Here is a 22,620-nt window from a genome sequence, read left to right as displayed (position 1 = left end):
GGACTCTGCAGCCAGACCAGTAGGGAGACCTGTATTCTTACATGTTTTATTACTAAACTGTGATTATATCTCTTTAAAGATGTTTCAAATTGGAAAGAAATCTATGAATATATTTGAAATATATAAGAATATTTCATTATTTAATATATATATATTTCAAAATATATAAACATTACCTATATTTATTGTTAATTTATGTACATACAGAAATTATCAGAGCTCTAGACCGGTTAAAGAATTTCTAACAAAAAAAGTCTTTTCTTCTAAAAATGCATGCCAGATATGTCTGTGACATGTCCAGTGTGCAAGTATGATTCTGCATTTGCGCGATTATATTCGCGTGCGCGTGTGTGTGTGTGTGTGTGAGTGAATAGGGTGAGATTGAGATTGTGTGCGTGTGCGCTCACGTGTGTGCTGGAAAAAGTGACATTTATACCATTCCACACTGTACGTTTCTTGTTTTTTTTTCTTTTCTTTTCTGGCTCCTGCAGCCAGACTGCCTTTTTTTTTTCTTTTTTTTTCTTTTTTTTACTGCTAATGCATTTGAATGCCGCCTTGCAATAGTCCCACCAGGGTACAGTTTACAATCGAAGAGTTTTGTTCCAAAATGATGTATCCGAGAATCGAAAACAAAGTTATTACTACTGCTCCTACTCTAAAAGATTGAGTCTTTGCTTGAATTAATGTTAGATTAACATAGTAGATTAAATCCACGGCCAGAAAAAGACAAGTCCTCTGACTGAATAAGACACTTTTTTCTCTAGTAAATGGATATAGAACATTTTGGAGATGAACCCTTCTTCTGCCCTCTTCTGTTCACGTCACCACATTAGTGGCTTGACCAATCTTTGCTAAAAACTGTTTGACATTTTGAGAAATGTGCTTCTATTTCTTGCTGAAAATCAAATAAGCTGATAGATACCCCTTTCATCTCTGCATGTTAAATATAAAACTGCAACCAGCAGCCAATGAGTCTTAATGTTAAGACATACCAGTAGTCTTTAGTGAGGCTCTAATTTGTTGCTGTGTGTTCTGCACTGTTGACACTAGCAAGACTCCTTATGGCAGCTTTTCAGCCAATTGAGTCTGTCTGTGACTGAGATGACTCTGATTGGCTGTTCAGCTTAGCAAACCAGTGTACGGGAAAAGAAACGACAAAGTCAAGAGGCCCCGCAAAGAAGGTTCTTCTTGTTTTCCATCTCAACTAAACATTCCAATACTGTAGTATCTTCACAACATGACCATCTGGGATGAACAAACTGTACGGGCATGATTGGAGAGAGGCCAGCTCTGTACGATTTGTTTGCAGCTCTTCCAGTCACCTTTTTCGAAAGACGAGTACAGACTACTGCCACCTGCTGGTATTGAGGGTTGTTTCCTTTTCACGCAGTCGCAGAACATACAGCATACGCCAGCTGTAGTCTTTGTGATGTTTCTGTTCAAGTCAGCTTTTTAGTGCAGACACAATTGACACTGAAGTCCGCCTTCATCCCCACTAGTTCTTTCCTATGAGTTAATATCTCTTAGCTTAGTGTGTTAGCTTAGCTTAGCTTAGCTTAGCATAGGAAAACTGTAGGTATCAGAGATCCTAACAAAATGTTTCCATTCATCATATGTTTGGCTCTTGTGTCATATTTAACATGCAGAAATGAGAGGGATGTCTAATTTCTCAAATAACTAAAAAAAATTAAATAAAAATAAGTGCACTTTTCAAAATATCAAACAATTTCTTTAAAAAAAAAAATTTTTTTAAAAACTACTTAAGCCCAAATGATACTTCCCCTCTCCCCATTTCAAGTGTCTGTCTTGGATGCAGTGAAAGCATGAAAAGTAACCTTACGCAACTAAATTGAACCAAAAGAAAGAAGTAGAAATGTACCTTCACAAATAATCATGTTTGTTTTAAATGAAGTATTTATCATGTATGTCATGTATTATACGTATATATAGATATACTGGATTTAGGTGCAGCAAAGAGCATCTCTTAAGAGTTTGTCAACGGAGACCCCTTTCAGCTGACACACGATGAAAGCACTTCCAAAACTAGAAAAACCTTCCTTGTGTAAAAACGGAGAAAGTGAAGCACTTTAAGGCCTTTTCAGGTAACGAATGAAAGACGGTAGACTGACAGCAGTTTGCTATGAAGGTGGAGGAGTTTATTTTATGGTTTGACGTCCACACTGGTGGTTTATGACGAGGCTCGGTGTGGAGTAATGGATTTTAATCAAAAACGGTGTTGCTTTTGCCCAAATATAGTATTGACATGTGAAAACACTTCCAAGATAAAGCAGATCCGAACGAAGTTTCTCGTCCTTTTTCAGGACGAGACGCGACTGAATGATTATTGAGGGAGGGAAAGGGTATTTTTACTGTGTGCCTGCATGGCATGTTACTGACTGGCATATTGAGAACAGCAGAAAAGCTTCAGGACTGGATCCCTGCTGTGTGCGTGTGTGTGTATATTACATTTGAGGAAGGCGCTGGGCGATGACGACACACACGGACCTTAAGACCTGAATGTCAGTTGTCCTTCATGTGTATGATGATGCACGAATGTCATATACTACATGAAAATGAAATGCTTTAAAGGTTTGTTTTCAAGTGTATTAAAGAGTTTTTTTTCTTTGAAGAAGAGATGGTAAATGCTGGATTGATACAGTTTTACTGACACCGACTTTATTCCTTTCACTGTCAAGACTGTGTGACGAGGTTTGTAATGGCCTATATATTTTAACGCTGAACATCTGTCCAAATTAAAAGTTCCTTCAGGCTTCCAAGGGACTGTTACAGCAGGCCTGAGTTTGACACACAACACAATTATGCAAAGTCATTTGTTTTGCTTTTTTCAGCTCCCCAAGTTGCTCATTGTCCCCAACACATCTGACCTAAAGGACCCGTGTGTAGAATTTAGCGCCCTCACGGTTGTTGTTGTTTTTTTTTATGTTTGTTTTCCGTGTTTGTTTTCTAGCATGCACTCACACAGTTAATCTGTGTCACACGAATGATTGTACGATTGCTATCGCTGCACAGCTGTGGAACCAAGGCAACCCGAGCGTTTTGGATGCCAGCATTTTGTCTCTGACAACTAATGGATTGTGTGCTTCGCTGACTGTATCCATTGGCATTTGCCTTGCTGTCACAGGGCCAGTGAGACAGCAGTGCCACCCATGCAACACAGTACTAACAAACAGCCTTGGTCAACACACACGATAGGAATCACACACACAACCTCCCGAAGACGACCACTGATCAAACTCATAGCAAATGCTCTTCTTCAAGTGTGTCTTGATAAAATATGTACTGGTGTAGTTCTGTTCAAAAAGAATTCTACTGTATGTTTTTTTGTTTTGTTTTTTTTTGTTTTTTTTTTTAGAAAATGTTTTGATCTCTAGACTTTTAGTGAAATTTATACATGAGATAAATATACTGTAAGTATATGTTGTGTATATCTGCGGTGTGCACACACACACACTGACAAAAGAATCCAACCTGCGCTGCGCGTAGGTTTCGACTTGCCGATGACTTTGCCTCATAGAGACTGAAGATATAAAAAAGTGGCTTTCCGGTTCATGTGAAATAGAGATTGGAAGTATGAATAATAAAAGTAAAAAAATACAGAAAAATTGTGTTGCTGTGTTTGGAGTATGAATTTTAAGGAAATCACACTTAATTAAATTTGCAACAGAGTCGCAAATATTTTCCCTAACAGTAAGATGCAGCTTGTTCCCCTTCACGACGCAGCGTGTCTGACCTCAGGAGACTTTACACAGAGAGAGAGAGCGTAGTGCTGAGGATGATTGCATGAGACGCAGAGATGAAATATTCATCTGTTACTGCACTTCAAAATAAAATCAAACGACTGTAAAATATTGATGTCACGTATTGAAAGCATTATTTTGGGAGCTGAGCCTACAGTACAAGCTTCTAATAACCATCTGCAGTCAGAGCAGTCTACCCTCAGGACTCCTATGGCACCCCTTTGTCTCACTTCAATTAATATTTCATAAAAGAGCTGTTAATTACCTTGGCCTTGTGTAAACTCAGCTGGTGAAAGCTGCCATGTTGCTGGAGCTAAGCCCAATTTTTAATCAGCTGTTACATATGTACAGTATGTGATGTTAACTTCAGTCTCAATGTTGTTAGCCCCGGTCTAAATCTGAGTAAGACTTGAACTCATATGACTCCCCTTCTCCAGTATTAGGCATTTTAAAGCCCCATTACAGAAAACATCTGCACTTTATAAAACATTCATACAGTCTTAATAAGGGCAACATGAATGTGTCCAACATTCCTCAGCATCCTGAAGTCATGCAGCTCAGCAGGCAGCAGGAAGTGTGATGGGTAAACCTAGATACCTGGTTTTAATAATGAGTCAGTGATCACTTCCATTAAACAAGAACTAGTACCGCTGTCCATTTATACAATTTGGAGACTAAATAAAACTGTTTTCCTTGATGTTTCTTATCCTGCATAGATCAGTGATGATGTATAACTCCCTCCTCTCTATTGAGGTCACTGTATTATTCACTGTTACTCTGTTTTTCCCCCACCAGTATTTCTGTTATTTTTCTTAGCTCTGTTGCTACAGTTACATTTAGATCGTTTCAGGATAATAAAGTGTTTGACTGTAGTCCCAGAAATAACCGTTTCCTGAAGTAGTCCACTAGTCCCAGGCTAAGAAGATGGGTGAGGTCGACGCGTCACTGTAATGAATCAAGGGGGATGGGACAGCGTTACGCGCAGCACCCCACCAGCCTCTCATGTCCAATGAAGGCTGGGATTGGATTTACAAAGGGGGTGGATGACTCCCCACTTTCTCGCCGTGGCTGGTCGCAGAAGGCGGAGCTCCGCGCTTGCGTTTGACAGCTGCGAAATAGAAAATGTATAGCGCATAGATGGTCTGGGAAACCATGCCGCTCCAAGGCAACCATACTCTCGCAAGGAATGGGATGCAGCATGGCCCGTTATAGTCTGCGATAGCGCTCGTAAATCTGGGCCAATTGTAGACCACGAATACAATCTAGGGGACACAATTAAGCTTTTATTGCTAGTAATCCTTGGATTTTTTATTCTTTCCGAGGAGAATGCAGCGCGCCTTCTCGTTTCCGGTGACTGTGGAGCGCAGTCGGACCAAGGAGCGCCTGGAGGCGAGTCTGGCCGGGCTGTGCGAGCTGGAGCTCCGCAGGCAGAGGCAGGAATGTCTGGTGCTTGGAGCTTTGGCTCTTGGAGACCCTCTGGCCCAGGACAGCTCCAGAGGACAACTGGCGTGTTTCAGCAGCTGGGGACAAGAAAACTTAACACTGAGGCGTCAGCTGGTAAGAAGTTTATGCTGAGTGTCTTTTACTGCGAGTTTGGATTCCAACTGCTGGGACTAGGCTGACTTTCGCCAAATCACCCCACCCTGTGATATAAGCCAGTTTTACCCCTTCCATGCAGTCTTGCATAGTTTTGAATATCTAATAACCTACAGCGTATCCTCACTCTAATCTGCTTGACCGTTGGATGGACTCCTGGTTTGGGCTGCGCCTTTTGTGCGGATGTGACCTCTAGCTGCAGAAAAAGTTACTCAACTTGATAAATAGCGTCTCTGTTTGAAAGGCTGTAATGCGTCTCTGTGCTTTAGGCTGAGATTTATGCGGTGGGGAACGAAATCAGGGGGTGGAGCAGCCGCCGTTTGTGGCACAGACCGACTATTTAATAGCCCATTGTTCCCTCGTCATAGACTTTTGTAGGTTTTACTACTTAACAAGCTCTCATTTGTGCTTTCCGCACATCATAAAAGAATGAGTTATTCCTTCAGCTTGTGCGTTGCTGTTGGTGCTAACCCTTTATGTCGCGATTCTCTTCCATATGATCGAATGATGTAGCTCAGGCAAAGTTGAGACATATATGTTCGGCGGCGACGAGCTGATCCCGGGATTAACAGGGGAATTAAGAGAAACTGGGTTAATCAATGCAAATAAAACTTTCGGCTTGACCACAACAGCATCTCCCTCAGGAAGTTTTACGCACCACTGAGCAACCACTTCTATGTGGATGCAGCCGTCTGCGGCCTGGGTTTTATTATCCTTATGTTGCATAAGTTCTTATTTTGTGCGTGCAATTGTGTTTCTGTTAGGTCGCTGCTCTTACTCAGCCCGCAAGCTGTCTCAGCATAGCCACAATAGGAAGCCATTATTAAAGTGGGTGAAAAAGAAATTAAATCAGCCGCCTCCTCTTCACACCTCCTTCCTCCCTCCCTAACCTCTTCTCCTCCGCCGGGGGCCTAACAATAGGCGCATATGGAGCAGAATACTAATGATGCCGATCGAGGCCCCAGCGAGAGGATAAGACGCACATAGGTGGCCTTGTACATTGGCTTCAGCCGAGTATGGCACAGTATGCGCACTGTGCTCAAACTGAGTCCATTTCTGAGTTTGCGCATTGGTTCAACGAGAAATCAGTTTTAAGAGATGTGTGATGTCCATGACGGTCAAGGCATTTCCATTGTGCCACGAGTCTTAAATTCATACTCCCTGGTGGTGAAGGAGCTGTCAGCGCATTTCAGCCTGGCTCTACATCAACACACTGACTTGAAAGCAAGCCATTTTCAAGGCCGGTGAAGGAGCGTCAAACGTTTCCCCCCACCGGATAGCAGATTTTCCCTTTTTTTTTTCCCTTCCATTTCTTTTTGCGCAACGCGTCTCCGGATCGATGTTTATTAACTGCTCTGCTTATCCGAGCGTGTGAGTAATTACACGGGAAATTCCTCGGAGAATATTTTTTGTCCCTCCGACGCAATTCTAATTGAAGTCTCAAATTGAGTCTTCATAATATCAGGTCACCATCTGCGTCCGAGCCAAATCCCCAATCTCATCTCGCCATGTAGGTTAAAGTCTCCTAAATGTATAGTTCAGGCGTGTGACACAGAAACAACTGACCCATGAGACCGCCACTGTGTTTGTGCGCGTGCGTATGAATGTGGCCCCTGTCAGACTGAGGGCCCTTTTCTCCTGGATACAGTGCTGGAGGTGTTGACAGCTGTGGGACGCCAGACAGCAGCTGGGAAAGCATGGAGCTCTGACCTCCCTCCCAGCGACCCTGCTGAGTGGAAGAGAATATATAATATATATGAATTGTATATAAACGTGTGACATGCAGTGTTTGATTTGAGTTAGATTTAATTTCCTCTGAAGAACATACTGCATCAGTAGATTCAAATCTGTTTTATTAATATGTGCACATGCAAAAGGGCTGCACACCAAAGCACGGATACAATCACTCTGCAGGATCGTGTTTTTGCATCTGCCGTGGCTTTTTCTTTTGTTGTGTGTCTCTGCTGAGCTGCTGGCTCATCTTCAGTCAGTCTGTGTCCTTGTGTTAAGACATCATTAGGGAGAGCGCTGAGCGGTTAGTGTGCTCAGCAGTGACTGGTCACTTGCGTGGATGGTTTCCTCTGCTTTGTTCTGGCACCAAAAAGAAAAAAAAAAAACCTCAAACCTTTTTTTTTGGTGTTCCACTGCTTTCAGGCAAACAAGCTGCGGACACTATGCAAATCATCAGCGCACAAATTGAGCATTGTGTCTCTGGCCACACCTTGAGATGGACTCTGAGGTGGTTCCGCAGCTGTCAGTCACATGAGCACAGCTTGGTGCTCGGCTTCTCTTTGGAGATTCCTTTCACAGCCAACCCGCTCTGCCGCCAAGCCTGCAAGCCACTGCTCACGTTGGACAGAGTTAGAGTATACTAATGAATACCATTCACTATGGTTATGTAAACACTGAGTGAATGTGTGTGTGTTCTTGTTTTTATTAAGTTGTGGGGGCCAAACTCTTGCAGAATACTAACCTTGTGAGGTCATCCTGGAGCCCATAACGTTTTGAGGTTTAAAACTTGTTAATACTTGGTTTTAGGGTTAAGGTTACAATTGGGTTATGGCTAAGGTAAAGGTTGGGGTTAGGCGCTTAGTTGAGATGGTTAAGTAAGGCGCTAGGGAATGCATTATGTCAGTGCAATGGTTAGGGTTAGGGTCCTCACGAAAATAGAAGCGTGTGTGTTCGTGCAAAATTCTTTCTCTTTCAAATTAACTAAAGAAGTGAAAAAATAAGCCCATGTGCCGAAAGAAATAAGAGATCAGTGGTTGAGTCGAGCAGTGGAACTGGGGGGGGGGGGGGGCAGGGTCTCTTGTGCGTGTGTTTCCGGCCTCACACAGACTTCTCTGTGTGGATCCAGTCACAACATTGCTTTAATTATAGAGGGTCCAGCAGTGTGGCTGCCTGCCTGCCTAGTGTTCCCTGTTCCATAGATTTCCATATCCTGGATGTAATGTTTGAGAAAGCGTGCCAGCGTCCTGCAGAAAAGCTGTTGTGTGACAGAATTACAGCATATACTCTTTATATTTGCCTCTATAGCCTTCCATTCATCATATGCACTTGGAAGAGCTTAAAAATTATGACGTAACAGCTGAAATCTCCCAGTTTCCCATCATAAAGTTGTCCTGGTTTCACCTGGATTCACCGCAAAAAACAGATGACCCCGATGTGTTGAACACCTACTGTGTAACAGCTTAATGGCTGGCTTCACCGTGTCCTCTCGTCTTCCCCATCCCCCACCGGCCTGGGGGCATGGGATGCAGTAAGACAGCAATGATACAGTGCGCAGAGTGTACGGGAACCAGTGTGACACCAGTAATAATAGATTGCAGTCAGACCAGTCTGCAAGACGAGCCCATGAGTATGAATCCCATTGTTCATCCACAGAGATCTGTTTGTTTTCTGCAGTGTTATGATTTATTAACCAGCACCACGGCTTCTACGATGTGCATATGTGAGTGCATGCGTCCCCAAAGAGGTGGCTAGCAGTCGAACGGTTTGAAATAGCATGATTGATTTATTGATTTCCAGTAGGCTCTCAGCCATTTCTGTATTCCACACTAGTAGCCAAAACAAAGCTCCCCGCTCTTCATTTCTGCCCTACAAAACAATATTGATGATTCTAATGCTTTGTTTATAGTGAGACAATACGCAGCCTTGTCTAGACAAAAGAAACTACTGCGTTCGGGGTGAAGAGGTTGTGTGGGTAGCATAGCTTGGATGAATTGCCACTCAGCCGCATTTGCATTACGGCCGCATTTAGTCTGGAGAACAAAGGATTAAAGCTTAAGACCAAAAGATCACTCTGAGTTGTTTTCTGTCCACATTCTTTGACCGTTATGAGCTGATGAAACATGCGCTGAGGCATGATAAGAATGATGATGTTGAGCTGTAAGGTTTGCTATGTTTATTATCTTAATTTTTGCAAGTTTGCATTTGCTAAACGGTTTTGCAGATGTCTGCTCACGTTGGACAAAGTGAAATGTTGCGCAATTAATCTTCGGGTAAACGTGAATGTCTGAACTACGCTTCACTGCACTCCATGCAATAGTCTAACATATCAAGCTCATGGACAAGGTTGTGCAAACATTGTGTTGAATTTGCACAGACATTCATACTGAGGGCAAAAATCTACTGACTTTGGTGTTCTCATCGGGCCTGTGTACGCTTGTGTTTAATTTGCACAGACACGTAGAAAGACAGTACCCTGGAAGTGCAGTAGCCTGTATCTGTTGTCTGACAGGCTCTCCGTCATAGAGGGTTTGTAATGAAAGGACTGTCACCTCGTTATGAGGACACGCTCAATCTTCTGCTAATGAAGTCTCTTAATGAGCCTTGAGTGTTTGCAGTAGGCTATGGCCTCCAACAAACTGAGAAGCCGTTGTGTGTGCGTGTGTGTGTCTTAACCCAAGCTTGCACATAAGTGTCTGCAGATGTCAGTATGTGTGTCACATGATGTCGACAGGAGACCGACAAAAATTGTCAAGCTGGCTAAACTAGCATGTCCAAGTTTCTTGTGTTGAAGATACAACAACAATAAAATTATCTCAGGTTTTCTTTCTTTCTTTCTTTTTTTTTGCTAATGAAATTCTGAAATGTATGAGCAAGCATATTGGCCTGTATATCTGGGTAGCATGTGTCTGCATGTGCGTGTGTAAGCCCCCCGTCCACACACACACACACACACACACACACACGAAAGAACGACCCCCTACCCTTCAGAGAACCTTGAATTATTCATGTTCCAGCTGACTGCTTCCCCTCCAGGTTGGCTTGCGTACGAGAACCCAGTGACAGATAGCGATGCTGTGCGTGGATGCTCCTCAGTGATGCGCCGTTTTGACCTGTGATGGCCACATTCAGTGCATATCTACGTCTGAACTGTGGCTTTATGTGTTTTGACATTTCATGTTGAGTCATTGCAGCCATTTTTATCAGTGTTGTGGAGTAGAAAATATTGCACACAATGAAACAACAGCTACTCGCCCAATGTTTTTACAATCAATTAGCTTTTCAGAATACAATGAAACAGAAAGGACCCATTTGTGAAAGTAACTAGTTTGTAAAAGAAGAGGTGAAGTATGTTTCCCCAGTTAGGGTTGCTGTTGTTTCTGTTAAACACTGTTACGACCCACCTCACTAGGGCTAAAGGGGTGTAACATAAAAATAACAGTGGATGGTGATTGTTTAATAAGAGCGGACTTAAACTAAAAAAGCACATAAATAAGGAGGAGCAGAAGCAGGAAGCGTGTGCAACTCAAAACAGTTATAACCCATACATAACCAGTACATGTAACCAATGTGGAAGCAGAGTAAGGAACAATTATGATCAAAACTAGCTAGCAAAAGCATTGGGAAGAATATGTAAAATTGGTATGGCAATGGCATCCAGTGGCTGTCTGATATTTAGTTCCACGACACATGGACATCAGAGCAACCACACCATTGCCAGACATTGCTACAGCATAAAAATTATCACAAAAGCAACCTGCATGATGATCTGCAGCTACACAAGCTTAGTTTCAGTCGCCGTTGTTGAAAGTGAAGCAGGAAGTGGAAACAAAAATTAACCCGACTGTCAAAAAAGACACAGCACTGACTAGCGTTTGGGTGGCGTTGTTACAGAGCAAGCCAGACTGACGAAAGCACAAGTATTAACAGCTCGCACCAGCGCATGCTGCGCGCGTAAGTTCAGGCGTCTAGGTCCCACAGTACTCTAAAAGCGCACATTTCTGGGCATAGGTGTCTGTGTTGATGCCGTAACCTCTGTGTCAACTTAAGGCAGAAGTCTAAACCGCCTATTACTGCAAGGACTAAGATTCCGCGTTTTAGAATATGGGGGTCCGAGCTAAGCCAGACAGATCTTGGGTCTATACTGTTCTTCAAATCCTGTCCTTCAATAGAATTGTCAAGAGGTTAAAATCGTAAGCTGCATGAAACAAAAATAAGTACCTACCATCATATGAGTGACCTCTTCTTCCTCATTTTGCAGTCCTGTCGTACAAAGTGGTCTTACACGATAAAGTACGAGCCAATGCTAGCTGGTTAGCATTTTAACTTCAGCAGATAACTCTGCCGCACCATACATAGATGTCTTTGACATAATGCCAGTGTTTTTATTTTGGTCAAATTTCTTTTTTGAATCAGTATTTGAATGTTTAAGGTTGAAGTTTTTAGAACTGCTCCTTCAAACAAGATATTTACTTGTACTAAATAAATGATATTCATCTCATCGAGGCATTGCACAGGCATCCTTGCACAAACACTAACATTTACACTTTCGGCTAACTCAACAGGTGACTGATGAGTAGCTAGTGTCAAAGAAAAATAAGAGCTGGAGTGCAGCTGGAGAAACAAACTGTGAAGGATTCACAGCTGTGCTTCCGCCCTTAGTATTTCTGCAAACAAGTCATTTGACTGAGTGGACCATTTGAAATTGTTGTTTTGTTGTTGAAATCACAGATTGTTGCTTCTAGCCATCTACTTAGAAACTACTTCTCAACAGCACAATCAAATACAGGCAGCCAAGTAAACTGTGTGTGTGTGTGTGTGTGTGTGTGTGTGTGTGTGTGTGTGTGTGCTTGTTTTTCAGAGCGCTCTTCAGAGTTCCCCATGGGGCTTAATTCAGGAGCTGGAGCAGCAGGTGGGAGAGCTCAGGATTGACACCGACGACGGCTGCTGTGATGGAGCTCAAGGCGACACTGGTGACAGTCGACCCAGTTCTGGTACTTTCACAGTTTTAAACCTTTTCTTTCATCAACTCTGTCAGGCATGTAATTTATGCACTTTGTTTTGTTTGTAATTTACGCTCTTTAATTAAATCCACAGTTGTTGCAAGAAAATGCTGCTGCATCTAACTAAGCCTGGATTTTCCCTGTTTCATTTCAGAATATACACGCAATGTGTTTGTGATTTATTTCTGGTCTTATTGTTTGTTCACGCTCCAGTTGCTTGTCTTTTTGTTTTGTGGCCTGTTTATGAAATCCAGTGAGAGACTCCTTGCATCTAGCAGCATATTTTTAGAGACCTGGAAAGATCAGCAAGTTATAATAAATCAGACAGACATACCTTCTGGCTCTCTAATTGCACTTTGTCCTAGGTTTCTATGAGTCAAGTGAGGGTCAGTCGCCAAAAGGAAAATCTTGCTCCACTGAGCCCACAGAGAATGTCTCTTCCTGTGTTTACACCAACGACAGGCCAAAGTCTGTGGGTAAGAAAGATTTGGAGACAGAGGTACAGTTAAACTTGCACATGTGCATCCTGGGAAATAGCACTGGTGTGAGTGAATTAGTACAAATATTAGCACATAATATTTGCATTTTAGCATTAGAAAATGTGAGTTGTCTCAATGTCTGCAGTGAAAAAGATAGTAGACACACTGGTGTCTGTAGCCTCTGATTTTAAGTTTTACTTGGAGCGTGGAGTTTTGCATTTATGATTGTTGACTTCTTTTCATGTTCTGTGAAAGAAAAATCAGTAAACTCATATGTGGGACAGAAAAAAAATAAATGAATCATCAACATGTGAGTGAAGTCAGTGGTTAACATCACATTGATGTAATGAGGATTCAAACAAGTGAAATTAATGCAACAAACAACACATTTGATGATAACCTCATCAGCAACACTAGAGATGCGACTCTGTTGCTCACAACGTTTGTCCATTAGTCAGTTGACCCCCCTGATGACTTGCATGGTTTGTTGGATTTTGTACAGATATTCCTGGTTTCCAGGAGATGGATCCCAGCAAATCTGGTGACCTCATTTTCTTTCCTCCAGCACCACAGCTAAATTGTAAAAATACCTGGTTTCATGACCACACAACAACTTACGACAGCTCCACCAGTCTCAGCTCTTTGTGCTTAGTGCTAACTAGCAAATATTAGCTTACTAACATCGTAAACTAACATGTTAGGTGTGGTAGCTGGCATGCTGTGAGAATGTTAGCATGCTGCTATTAACATAGCAGAAAGCTCTTCCGCAAATAAGTAGTGTCTGATCCACTAGCATGGCTAACTCCTTAGCATCATGCATGACTGTTGACCTATTATTACTCCTGCACATCTTGTTATTGTACTTCATGTTACGTTAAAATTGTATAATTATGTCAGTGAATCGTTGCCTACTATAGTATTGCTTTCTGTAATTAGGAGACCCCCTTATGGTGAATGGAGAATTTGATGTACCAGTGCCTCGCACCGCCCTGCCCCGCTCTTTCTCTGCACCTTACCCACCTCTGGAGGGCATTGCTGAGGAGTGTATTGCTGAGGAGGGCACAGGAGTGGAGTCCTGGGATTGGGAGCCCAGCGGAGCCAATCACAAGTGGCAAAAGCAACCAGCAGAAGATCAAGTCACTGAGGAGGACTACCAGCAGGCTTTTAAGGTGGAGGGTTACATCCTAAGTCTCCTCCAGCGCCATACCCTCTCACCACGGCCATCTCAGCCTCGCACCACCCTGAGTCCTGACCCCCCATACTGCAGTGCCTCTGGACACAGTTCCCTACACAGGAGAACTCCTTCTCAGACCACAGAGCAACGTCTTCCTGACCCCCATGGTCAGCCCCATGTTGACCTTTCAGCAAACCCCAAGAGCCAGGGATGGGGTTGTGACCTGCAAGAGGGGGAGGCCTGTGGAGGAGAAGCCCCATCTTTGGAAGAAGAGTGTTATTTGCCTGTTCCCTACCCCCAGTCCAGGCCACACTCCCTGGCTGGGAGGCTACCATCACCTCTGCCCTCTCTGGACCCTAACTGTGGTGTTGGGGCTCTTGACCTTTGTTGTGAACCCCCATCCCCCCAGCATTATCTACATCCACAACCACCTATTCATCGCATGCACAATTTAGTAAGTGCTCACTATATCCCTGGACAAGCCTGTCATGCCCCTGTTCGCTCTCCCAGACACTACAATCCAGAGCAACCTAAGCCCAACCGAGCCGTCACCTCTCCTGACCACCACAACTCAAAGTCCAGAACATCTAAGAAAAGTCACAATGAGCGACAGAGATCCAAGAAATCAAACAGTAAAACCAGTCGATCTCAGTCTGAAAACAGCCTATTAGGGCAACGGGTGCTCCCTGAAAGGAGGTACAGCACTACAGAAAGGCACCAAGGCAGAGGGGACCCTGCTCAGAACCAAAGCCAGGTCGCTGGACCCCAGGTGGGCAACAACAGCCATAATGGGAGTCGACGCTGGTGCTCCAACCTGGAGCTCAGCCAGGACGAGGGAGAGACCCCACCAGGGCAGGTACATAGACGACCACCTCGGAAAGCTCGTCACGGGCATTCTTGCTCCAATTCCCAACCCCAGAACTACCACCAACAACAGCACACCCAGCGCTGGCACCAAGAATTCCATGAAAGAGCACCTCTCTGTCAGGGAGAGGAGGGCTATGCTGCTGCCGCCCCTGCAGAGTCTGAGTCTAGCATGAGTGAGGTGTATTCCCCAGCCTCCAGCTCACTGTCCAGTGACTCAGATGAGAGTGGGGGGCTGGTGTGGCCCCAGCAGCTGCCGCCCCGCCTTGCTTCTACCTCCTCCTCATCCTCTCCTTCTCCGCAAGCCATTGCCAGCGCCTCAGCTCAACCAAAAGCCTTTGTCAAGATCAAAGCCTCCCACGCTCTCAAAAAGAAGATTCTCCGATTCCGCTCTGGCTCGCTCAAAGTCATGACGACTGTCTGAGTCGAAGGTCAAACCCAGTTCTAAAACCCATAACACTTGGTTCTGTGTTGTCAAAGAACAATTGTCAGAGTACACAGATGAGACCTACTGCATCGATAATGAGGCCCTTTATGATATCTTTCATACCTTCATTACTTGGGTCACAAATTGGTCAAAAAAGTAAAGAAACCTGTCATTCAATCTATCTCTGATTACAGCATGTTCTTAGTGGGATGCATTTTTATTGAAGGTCATGATTAAAGATCTAGCAAGAGATCTTTTGTCTGCAGTGTCTGGTTAAATTTATCTTGGGGCTGGCAACTATCAGACACTCAACTAAAGGACATTTTCCAGATGATAATTGATGTCAAGCTACACTGTGTTGACATGGACCACATTGAAGCTAAGTGACTGAATATGCTGCCATTTTTTTTTTCTTAATGTCTGTTGGCCTTATAGTTAATTATCGGACACTTATGGTTAATTAATTCACAGAGTGTAGAGTTGGCCCAATACAAGTCTATGTCGCATACATTTGTGCCAATTCTTGATCTTAAACAACACGTCACTAAAAGTGTTTTGTGGCACAGACGGCTCAACTCTATTCTATGACTTTTTCTTCAAATAACAAGGAAACAGTATTTATTTTTCTCAAAGGAACAGCTCTATTTAAAGTAAATAGTCACAAAATATCCATTTATTATTGGAAACGTAGTCTAAAAAATTCTGATTTTGCATAAGTAGCTATGCAAAGACAAAACATCTTGAGAGGGTACACTATCAATAATAGGAATTCATTAACCAGAAGTGTACTGACTTGGTTGACAATATATTCGCACATACCGGTACCAGTTTGAGTGATTCTTTCCAGGAGACACATTGGAAACTATATAGAAATATTTAAGATATTAACCTCAGTTTACAAACCCATATAATAAAGCACTATTTCACTGCGTGGTACTAAGATTTGTAATGCACTCAGTCAATATCCTACAGACTGAACTTTCATTTGTACTGAGGTTAACAAATGTGTGTTTGCATTTAGAACAGTCTCACTTCATGGGTTGATTATTTTAAGTATATGTCCCATCTTGGCTTCACACTGCAGTGGACTGTCCATTGGGAGCCAGTGGGAGTAAATAACCGGACATCTGTGAGTCAGGGACAAGTGTACATTCATGCATGCGTTTACGGTGCGATTAGGTGCACAGACTGATTGAAACACAGGGACACCAACAAACACACTCTGTACATAGGTATGCTTTTGTATATGCCATCACGTGGCCTTGTTTGGAATGAATGTAGTTTGTAAATAAACACAAAATGTCTCTCAGTTTTAGTACTTAACCGCATTTTTTTATTGCTTTTCTTATTCCCGTACACTTAATGTAACTATTATTTCATTAACAAGGTGTAAAAAAGCATGAGCATTGAGCATGAGCAAAAAGCATTATATTATATGTTAAGAGTCACAGTTGACTGAACTGCATTTTTCTGACTAAAGCTCATGTTACCTTTAAAATGTCTTCTCTATTCTGTTGCCTTTAGGGTCTGTCTTGTCACTGATGTTTCTCAGCCCAGCATCTTTTAAACCATTGAAAAGCAGAGATCTGGAGTGTGTCTCCCTCTTGTGGTTTTAAAAAAACCTGATGAATGACAACATCTCTGTCATCACATAAGCAAATCAAATGTCTTACACGATTATTCCGGCCTTGATTTTAAATACAAAAAGTCTGAACATTTTTCCAACATAAAAGCAAAACATAAAAATAGAATTATTAAAAAAAAAAGGGAATAAAAACACACTGAGGTCATCCCTGTGTGTGAGTAAAAAACAGAAGTCTGAAGAATGTTGTTGCATGAGACGTTAACGTCGACAGAAACACTGTTGACTGTGAAATCCGTTCCTGATTTTTGGTTCTCTGCAGTCCTAGTGACATCTGTACTGCTGAGGCATAAGTCCTTATTAGTTCAGATATAGCAGAACGGATGTGACCAGACTTCCAATGTGACTTAATTTTGTCAAGGCATTGTATGTGTCATACAATTGCGTCTTAATATTCATTTTAACGTCAAACCCGAGCAGAACTGACCCCTCGACCATTGCGAGTCTTTCGTGAGAGTAGCTGTCTCTATAAAAGTCAGTAAAGCATCAGATTTGTGTATTCTCCTTTACATTAGTTGTGCTCTTGGTTTCTGTGTGAGTGGTGTTCATCCTGCTCGTCGGTTCCTCGCTGATGAAGTGGAGGATGTTGCGCAGAGAGCGGTTCATGCTCTTTTTGAAGCCTTGGCCCAGACACACGTAGAGCATGGGGTTGAGGCAGCTGTTGAAATACGCCAGGCAGAGCGATAAAACGTGCGCCACGTAAATGTTGGGGTGCTGTGGAGAATTCCGAGGGGTGACCAGTTCGAGGGCGTCCACAATGTGCAGGGGGAGCCAGCACAAGAAGAAGCTCAGCACCACGGCGATGATGACCCTCAGGGTGCGCTTGGAGCGGTTCCGACCACGCGACAGTCCCCTCTGCGTGCTGCTGTACACCATCAAGTGACAGAGGACGATAACCAGGAACGGGAGGACAAATCCGAGCAGGAAGCGAAAGAACACGACAGTCCAGGCACTACTTGGAGTGTACGCCATCACGCACTCTCGCTTGTGCTCACCTGCCGTAATCTCCCGCGCGTAAACAAACTGCGGGATACTGCCCATGAGCGCCAGGCACCACACCACAACGCACCCATAGACGGCCTGTTTGGGTCTCCTGTGGTTCTGACACCACACGGGCCTGGTGACCAGCATCAAGCGATCCACGCTGATCAGAACCAGCTGCAGGACGCTGCAGTACATCACCAGGTAAAACAGTCCTTTAACCAGCGTGCAGGCCAGCGGTCCGAAGTGCCAGTGGTCGTCGTGGGCAAGAGGGATCATGAGCAGAGGGAGGCAGAGGCAACACAGAAGATCAGCCAGCGCCAAGTTGAGGAACCACATGGATGTGACAGAGCGCTTCATGCAGAACCCTATCACCCACACCACCAGCGCGTTTCCAGGGACACCCAACAGGAACACAAGGGCGTAGAGGACCAGAGCCGCTATCTGGATAGGGTGAATCTCAGGAGTCAAAAGAATCTCAGACAAGTCATCATAGTAGGATGAGTAGTCGTAGTACGTGGTGTTGTCCATGGTTCTTCAAAGCTGTAGATGTAAAACAAGCATTAACAAGAATTATAACTGCTAGTGTCGAGCTTAAATTGCCTCTATAGAGGGACAACGTTTTAGATAAAAAAAAAAAACAATTATAAATCAAATATACACTACCATTCCTAACCCTTTACAGAAACAATAAAATGTAATTAAATATTTAAAATGTAAAAATATATATATATATATATATGTAATTTCATCTTACTCTTTAGTAGATCTCTGTTGGCGTTTCACTCACTGCTGGAAGCAAGTTATGCAGCTGCTCTCCTTTAAAGAGCAGCGCCCCCCCCCCCCCCCCCCCCCCCAACACCCACACATACGCACGCACACTCTTGCACAAGACTCCTTTCTGGATTACAAGTGGTTCATATATCAGGATATCACGATATGAATCCTCATAAATATGTTGGTGTTGCTTATATGTATTTCTATTGAATGTACTCTACATTATTCCTCATCTGCAGTAGAAGCACAGTGAGCTGTCAATGTTTTATTATTTTTTTAGGTTTTGGGGGCCCCAGGCAAAGACATATGCGTGCTATCCCCCCAGTACTCTTTTACTTTGACAATATTCACAACACATATTCAATTCTATATTTGATTTATGGCATTCAAGCTACACATCCTTTCCTCTGTTGTGCATAATTCAAAATTTCCACTCACTGAGTTGACTGAATCTTTCCTTGAATTTGCTTATTTGGTTTCTTTCACTTCCCCATAAAGCATCAGCAAAAATGCAGAGCAATATTTCACTGTTTCTTTTTAAAAGGCCAATAAAGTGAATTTTACTTTTTACCTTACAAGTTTCGGCCACTCTGTCTCTGTAGCCTTCATCAGAGGCTACAGAGACAGACTCCACACTGGATCAGGTGGGATGGAAAACTCCGTATAAACCAACACAGACGACGTCACACCAACATCACGTGACACCTCTGATGAAGGCTACAGAGACAGAGTAGCCGAAACTTGTAAGGTAAAAAGTAAAATTCACTTTATTGGCCTTTTAAAAAGAAACAGTGAAATATAAGTATTTAAGTAGGCAAAATGAACCTCTTCAATATAAAATGCAGAGCAACTTCAATGTGGTCAACTTTAAACTTCCTTGCTCAACTTTTAAGGTTTCCTAAAGAATACTAATTAAATTTCCTGCAGCTGAAAGAAAACAGACCTGATAAGACGATGTTCAGTAAAACCAACTGGACTTGCGGTACTAAAAGCTAGCCTAGAACTGAGATTTTGGGAGATGTATATTCGATATAGTCTTGCTGTACGCCCTGGACAGGTCTCCAGTCTATCGCAGGACTAACTCAGAGAGATAGACAACCATTCACACTCACATGCACACCTACGGCCAATTTAGAATCACCAGTGAACCTAACCAGCATATCTTTGGACGGGAGGAAGCTGGAGTACCTGGAGAGAACCCACGCAGACACAGGGAGAACATGCAAACTCCACAAAGGATGGAAATACTAATTAAAGACTGAATAAAAGTATCAAGGAAAAGGTTTAGGTGAAACAAAAGCTACATTGCCTCAGAAAGTAACATAGTGTATTAAGAGGACAAATACTTTATTGTCACATTCATAATGACCATTTTAACACACAACATGTCCCATATGTACAACGTATTCACAAATGAGTCTACACACAAATCACAGTACTATTAAACCACTACAGTTCTCAGTGGCATCTGTAACTGTTGAAAAGCAAAGAGCTGCCTTCCTTTTTTTGTGGTTTACCATGCATGTGAAAAATAGAATAAAACTAACTCTGACCAGAGGTTTTTGCAACTTTGTGGAAAACACTGACGCTAAAGATCTCAAAATTGTTTTTCTCAAAATTTCTTTTTAAGAAACTTTTCAGATTCCAGATATGTCAGACCACAGCAATCTCTCAGCCAGCCCACTCCATAGAGGTATTATTTGTAGGTGAAACCAGGTAAACGTCCTCAAAAGCAACCTCAAAGTGGTGATCTACTACGAAGATGTTAAATAAGGAATAGGCTGTATTAGAGACAGATTATAGAAAACAAACAAAACATGAACAGAAACAGAAAAAAATGTTGCTGTGGCAAAATGTTGCCCTCTTTTAGCTCCCTGACATCACCTTTAAAAATTAGATTTGGAATGAATGTAATTTGTAAATAAACACAAAATATCTCTCTGTTTTAGTACTTGGCCGCATTTTTTATTGCTTTTCTTATTCCCGTACACTTTATGTAACTATTATTTCATTAACAAGGTGTAAAAAAGCATGAGTTTATATTACATATTAAGAGTCACAGTTGACTGAACTGCATTTTTCTGACTAAAGCTCATGTTACCTTTAAAATGTCTTCTCTATTCTGTTGCCTTTAGGGTCTGTCTTGTCACTGATATTTCTCAGCCCAGCATCTTTTAAACCATTGAAAAGCAGAGATCTGGAGTGTGTCTCCCTCTTGTGGTTTAAAACAAAACTGATGAGTGACAACATCTCTGTAGTCACATAAGCAAATCAAATGTCTTACACGATTATTCCGGCCTTGATTTTAAATACAAAAAGTCTGAATATTTTTCCAACATAAAAGCAAAACATAAAAATAGAATTATAAAAAAAGGGAATAAAAACACACTGAGGTCATCCCTGTGTGTGAGTAAAAAACAGAAGTCTGAAGAATGTTGTTGCATGAGACGTTAACGTCGACAGAAACACTGTTGACTGTGAAATCCGTTCCTGATTTTTGGTTCTCTGCAGTCCTAGTGACATCTGTACATATTCATCGAAGTCCTTATTAGTTCAGATATAGCAGAACGGATGTGACCAGACTTCCAATGTGACTTAATTTTGCCAACGCATTGTATGTGTCATACAATTGCGTCTTAATATTCATTTTAACGTCAAACCCGAGCAGAACTGACCCCTCGACCATTGCGAGTCTTTCGTGAGAGTAGCTGTCTCTATAAAAGTCAGTAAAGCATCAGATTTGTGTATTCTCCTTTACATTAGTTGTGCTCTTGGTTTCTGTGTGAGTGGTGTTCATCCTGCTCGTCGGTTCCTCGCTGATGAAGTGGAGGATGTTGCGCAGGGAGCGGTTCATGCTGTTTTTGAAGTCTTGGCCCAGACACACGTAGAGCATGGGGTTGAGGCAGCTGTTGAAATACGCCAGGCAGAGCGATAAAACGTGCGCCACGTAAATGTTGGGGTGCTGTGGAGAATTCCGAGGGGTGACCAGTACGAGGGCGTCCACAATGTGCAGGGGGAGCCAGCACAAGAAGAAGCTCAGCACCACGGCGATGATGACCCTCAGGGTGCGCTTGGAGCGGTTCCGACCACGCGACAGTCCCCTCTGCGTGCTGCAGTACACCATCAAGTGACAGAGGACGATAACCAGGAACGGGAGGACAAATCCGAGCAGGACGCGAAAGAACATGAAAGTCCAGGCACTACTTGGAGTAGTGTACGCCATCACGCACTCTCGCTTGTGCTCACCTGCCGTTATCTCCCGCGCGTAAACAAACTGCGGGATGCTGCCTATGAGCGCCAGGCACCACACCACAACGCACCCATAGACGGCCTGTTTGGGTCTCCTGTGGTTCTGACACCACACGGGCCTGGTGACCAGCATCAAGCGATCCACGCTGATCAGAACCAGCTGCAGGACGCTGCAGTACATCACCAGGTAAAACAGACCCTTAACCAGCGTGCAGGCCAGCGGTCCGAAGTGCCAGTGGTCGTCGTGGGCAAGAGGGATCATGAGCAGAGGGAGGCAGAGGCAACACAGAAGATCAGTCAGCGCCAAGTTGAGGAACCACATGCATGTGACAGAGCGCTTCATGCAGAACCCTATCACCCACACCACCAGCGCGTTTCCAGGGACACCCAACAGGAACACAAGGGCGTAGAGGACCAGAGCCGCTATCTGGATAGGGTGAATCTCAGGAGTCAAAAGAATCTCAGACAAGTCATCATAGTAGGATGAGTAGTCGTAGTACGTGGTGTTGTCCATGGTTCTTCAAAGCTGTAGATGTAAAACAAGCATTAAAAAGCATTATAACTGCTAGTGTCGAGCTTAAATTGCCTCTATAGAGGGACAACGTTTTAGATAAAAAAAAAAAAACAATTATAAATCAAATATACACTACCATTCCTAATTATTTACAGAAACAATAAAAATGTAATTAAATATTTAAAATGTAATGTAAAAAAAAAATGAAACTTCATCTTACTCTTTAGTAGATCTCTGTTGGCGTTTCACTCACTATCACTGCTGGAAGGAAGTTATGCTGCTGCTCTTCTTTAAAGAGCAGCGCCCCCCCCCCCCCCCCCCCCCCCCCCCCCACACACACACACAAGCGCGCGCGCACAAGACTCCTTTCTGGATTACAAGTGGTTCATCTGAGCAACACCCAAGTTAATTTCCAAACAAAACTCATT

The 22,620-nt window shown here is 43.1% G+C and overlaps 3 protein-coding genes across 4 annotated transcripts; 1 reads left to right on the top strand and 2 right to left on the bottom strand.

Annotated features, from left to right (window-relative positions):
• Positions 1 to 4,980: 4,980 nt before the first annotated feature.
• LOC311497959 (dapper homolog 3-like) lies at positions 4,981 to 16,396 on the top strand. Of its 2 annotated transcripts, XM_084558367.1 has the most exons (4): positions 4,981 to 5,315; positions 11,944 to 12,076; positions 12,451 to 12,561; positions 13,501 to 16,396. In XM_084558367.1, the coding sequence occupies exons 1-4, from the start codon at positions 5,085 to 5,087 to the stop codon at positions 15,024 to 15,026; spliced, it is 2,001 nt and encodes a 666-aa protein (XP_084414493.1). In that variant the 5' UTR covers positions 4,981 to 5,084; the 3' UTR covers positions 15,027 to 16,396. The 2 variants fall into 2 exon arrangements, with proteins under 2 accessions (XP_084414493.1, XP_084414492.1); XM_084558366.1 differs by lacking the exon at positions 12,451 to 12,561.
• LOC311497960 (C5a anaphylatoxin chemotactic receptor 1-like) lies at positions 16,394 to 18,432 on the bottom strand. Its single transcript, XM_084558368.1, has 2 exons — positions 18,410 to 18,432; positions 16,394 to 18,195 (listed from the first exon to the last, which is right to left on the bottom strand). The coding sequence occupies exon 2, from the start codon at positions 18,181 to 18,183 to the stop codon at positions 17,158 to 17,160; it is 1,026 nt and encodes a 341-aa protein (XP_084414494.1). The 5' UTR covers positions 18,184 to 18,195; positions 18,410 to 18,432; the 3' UTR covers positions 16,394 to 17,157.
• A 524-nt stretch (positions 18,433 to 18,956) lies between these two features.
• Positions 18,957 to 22,284, bottom strand: LOC311498327 (C5a anaphylatoxin chemotactic receptor 1-like). The gene has a single exon (XM_084558859.1). It carries the CDS (start codon positions 22,190 to 22,192, stop codon positions 21,164 to 21,166), a length of 1,029 nt encoding a protein of 342 aa, XP_084414985.1. The 5' UTR covers positions 22,193 to 22,284; the 3' UTR covers positions 18,957 to 21,163.
• Between the last annotated feature and the right edge of the window lie 336 nt (positions 22,285 to 22,620).

Source organism: Chelon labrosus, assembly GCF_963514085.1.
Source record: "Chelon labrosus genome assembly, chromosome: 13".
NCBI lineage: Eukaryota > Metazoa > Chordata > Actinopteri > Mugiliformes > Mugilidae > Chelon > Chelon labrosus.
This window is presented reverse-complemented; position numbering and strand designations above follow the sequence as displayed.

What these genes read in the sequence shown, in the direction of transcription:
- LOC311498327 (XM_084558859.1), bottom strand. Translation starts at nt 22,192, where the DNA reads ATGGACAACACCACGTACTACGACTACTCATCCTACTATGATGACTTG.
- LOC311497959 (XM_084558367.1), top strand. Translation starts at nt 5,085, where the DNA reads ATGCAGCGCGCCTTCTCGTTTCCGGTGACTGTGGAGCGCAGTCGGACC. An exon ending in TAACACTGAGGCGTCAGCTG is followed by an intron (nt 5,316 to 11,943) that starts GTAAGAAGTTTA and finishes CTTGTTTTTCAG; the next exon opens with AGCGCTCTTCAGAGTTCCCC. An exon ending in TGACAGTCGACCCAGTTCTG is followed by an intron (nt 12,077 to 12,450) that starts GTACTTTCACAG and finishes ACTTTGTCCTAG; the next exon opens with GTTTCTATGAGTCAAGTGAG.
- LOC311497960 (XM_084558368.1), bottom strand. Translation starts at nt 18,183, where the DNA reads ATGGACAACACCACGTACTACGACTACTCATCCTACTATGATGACTTG.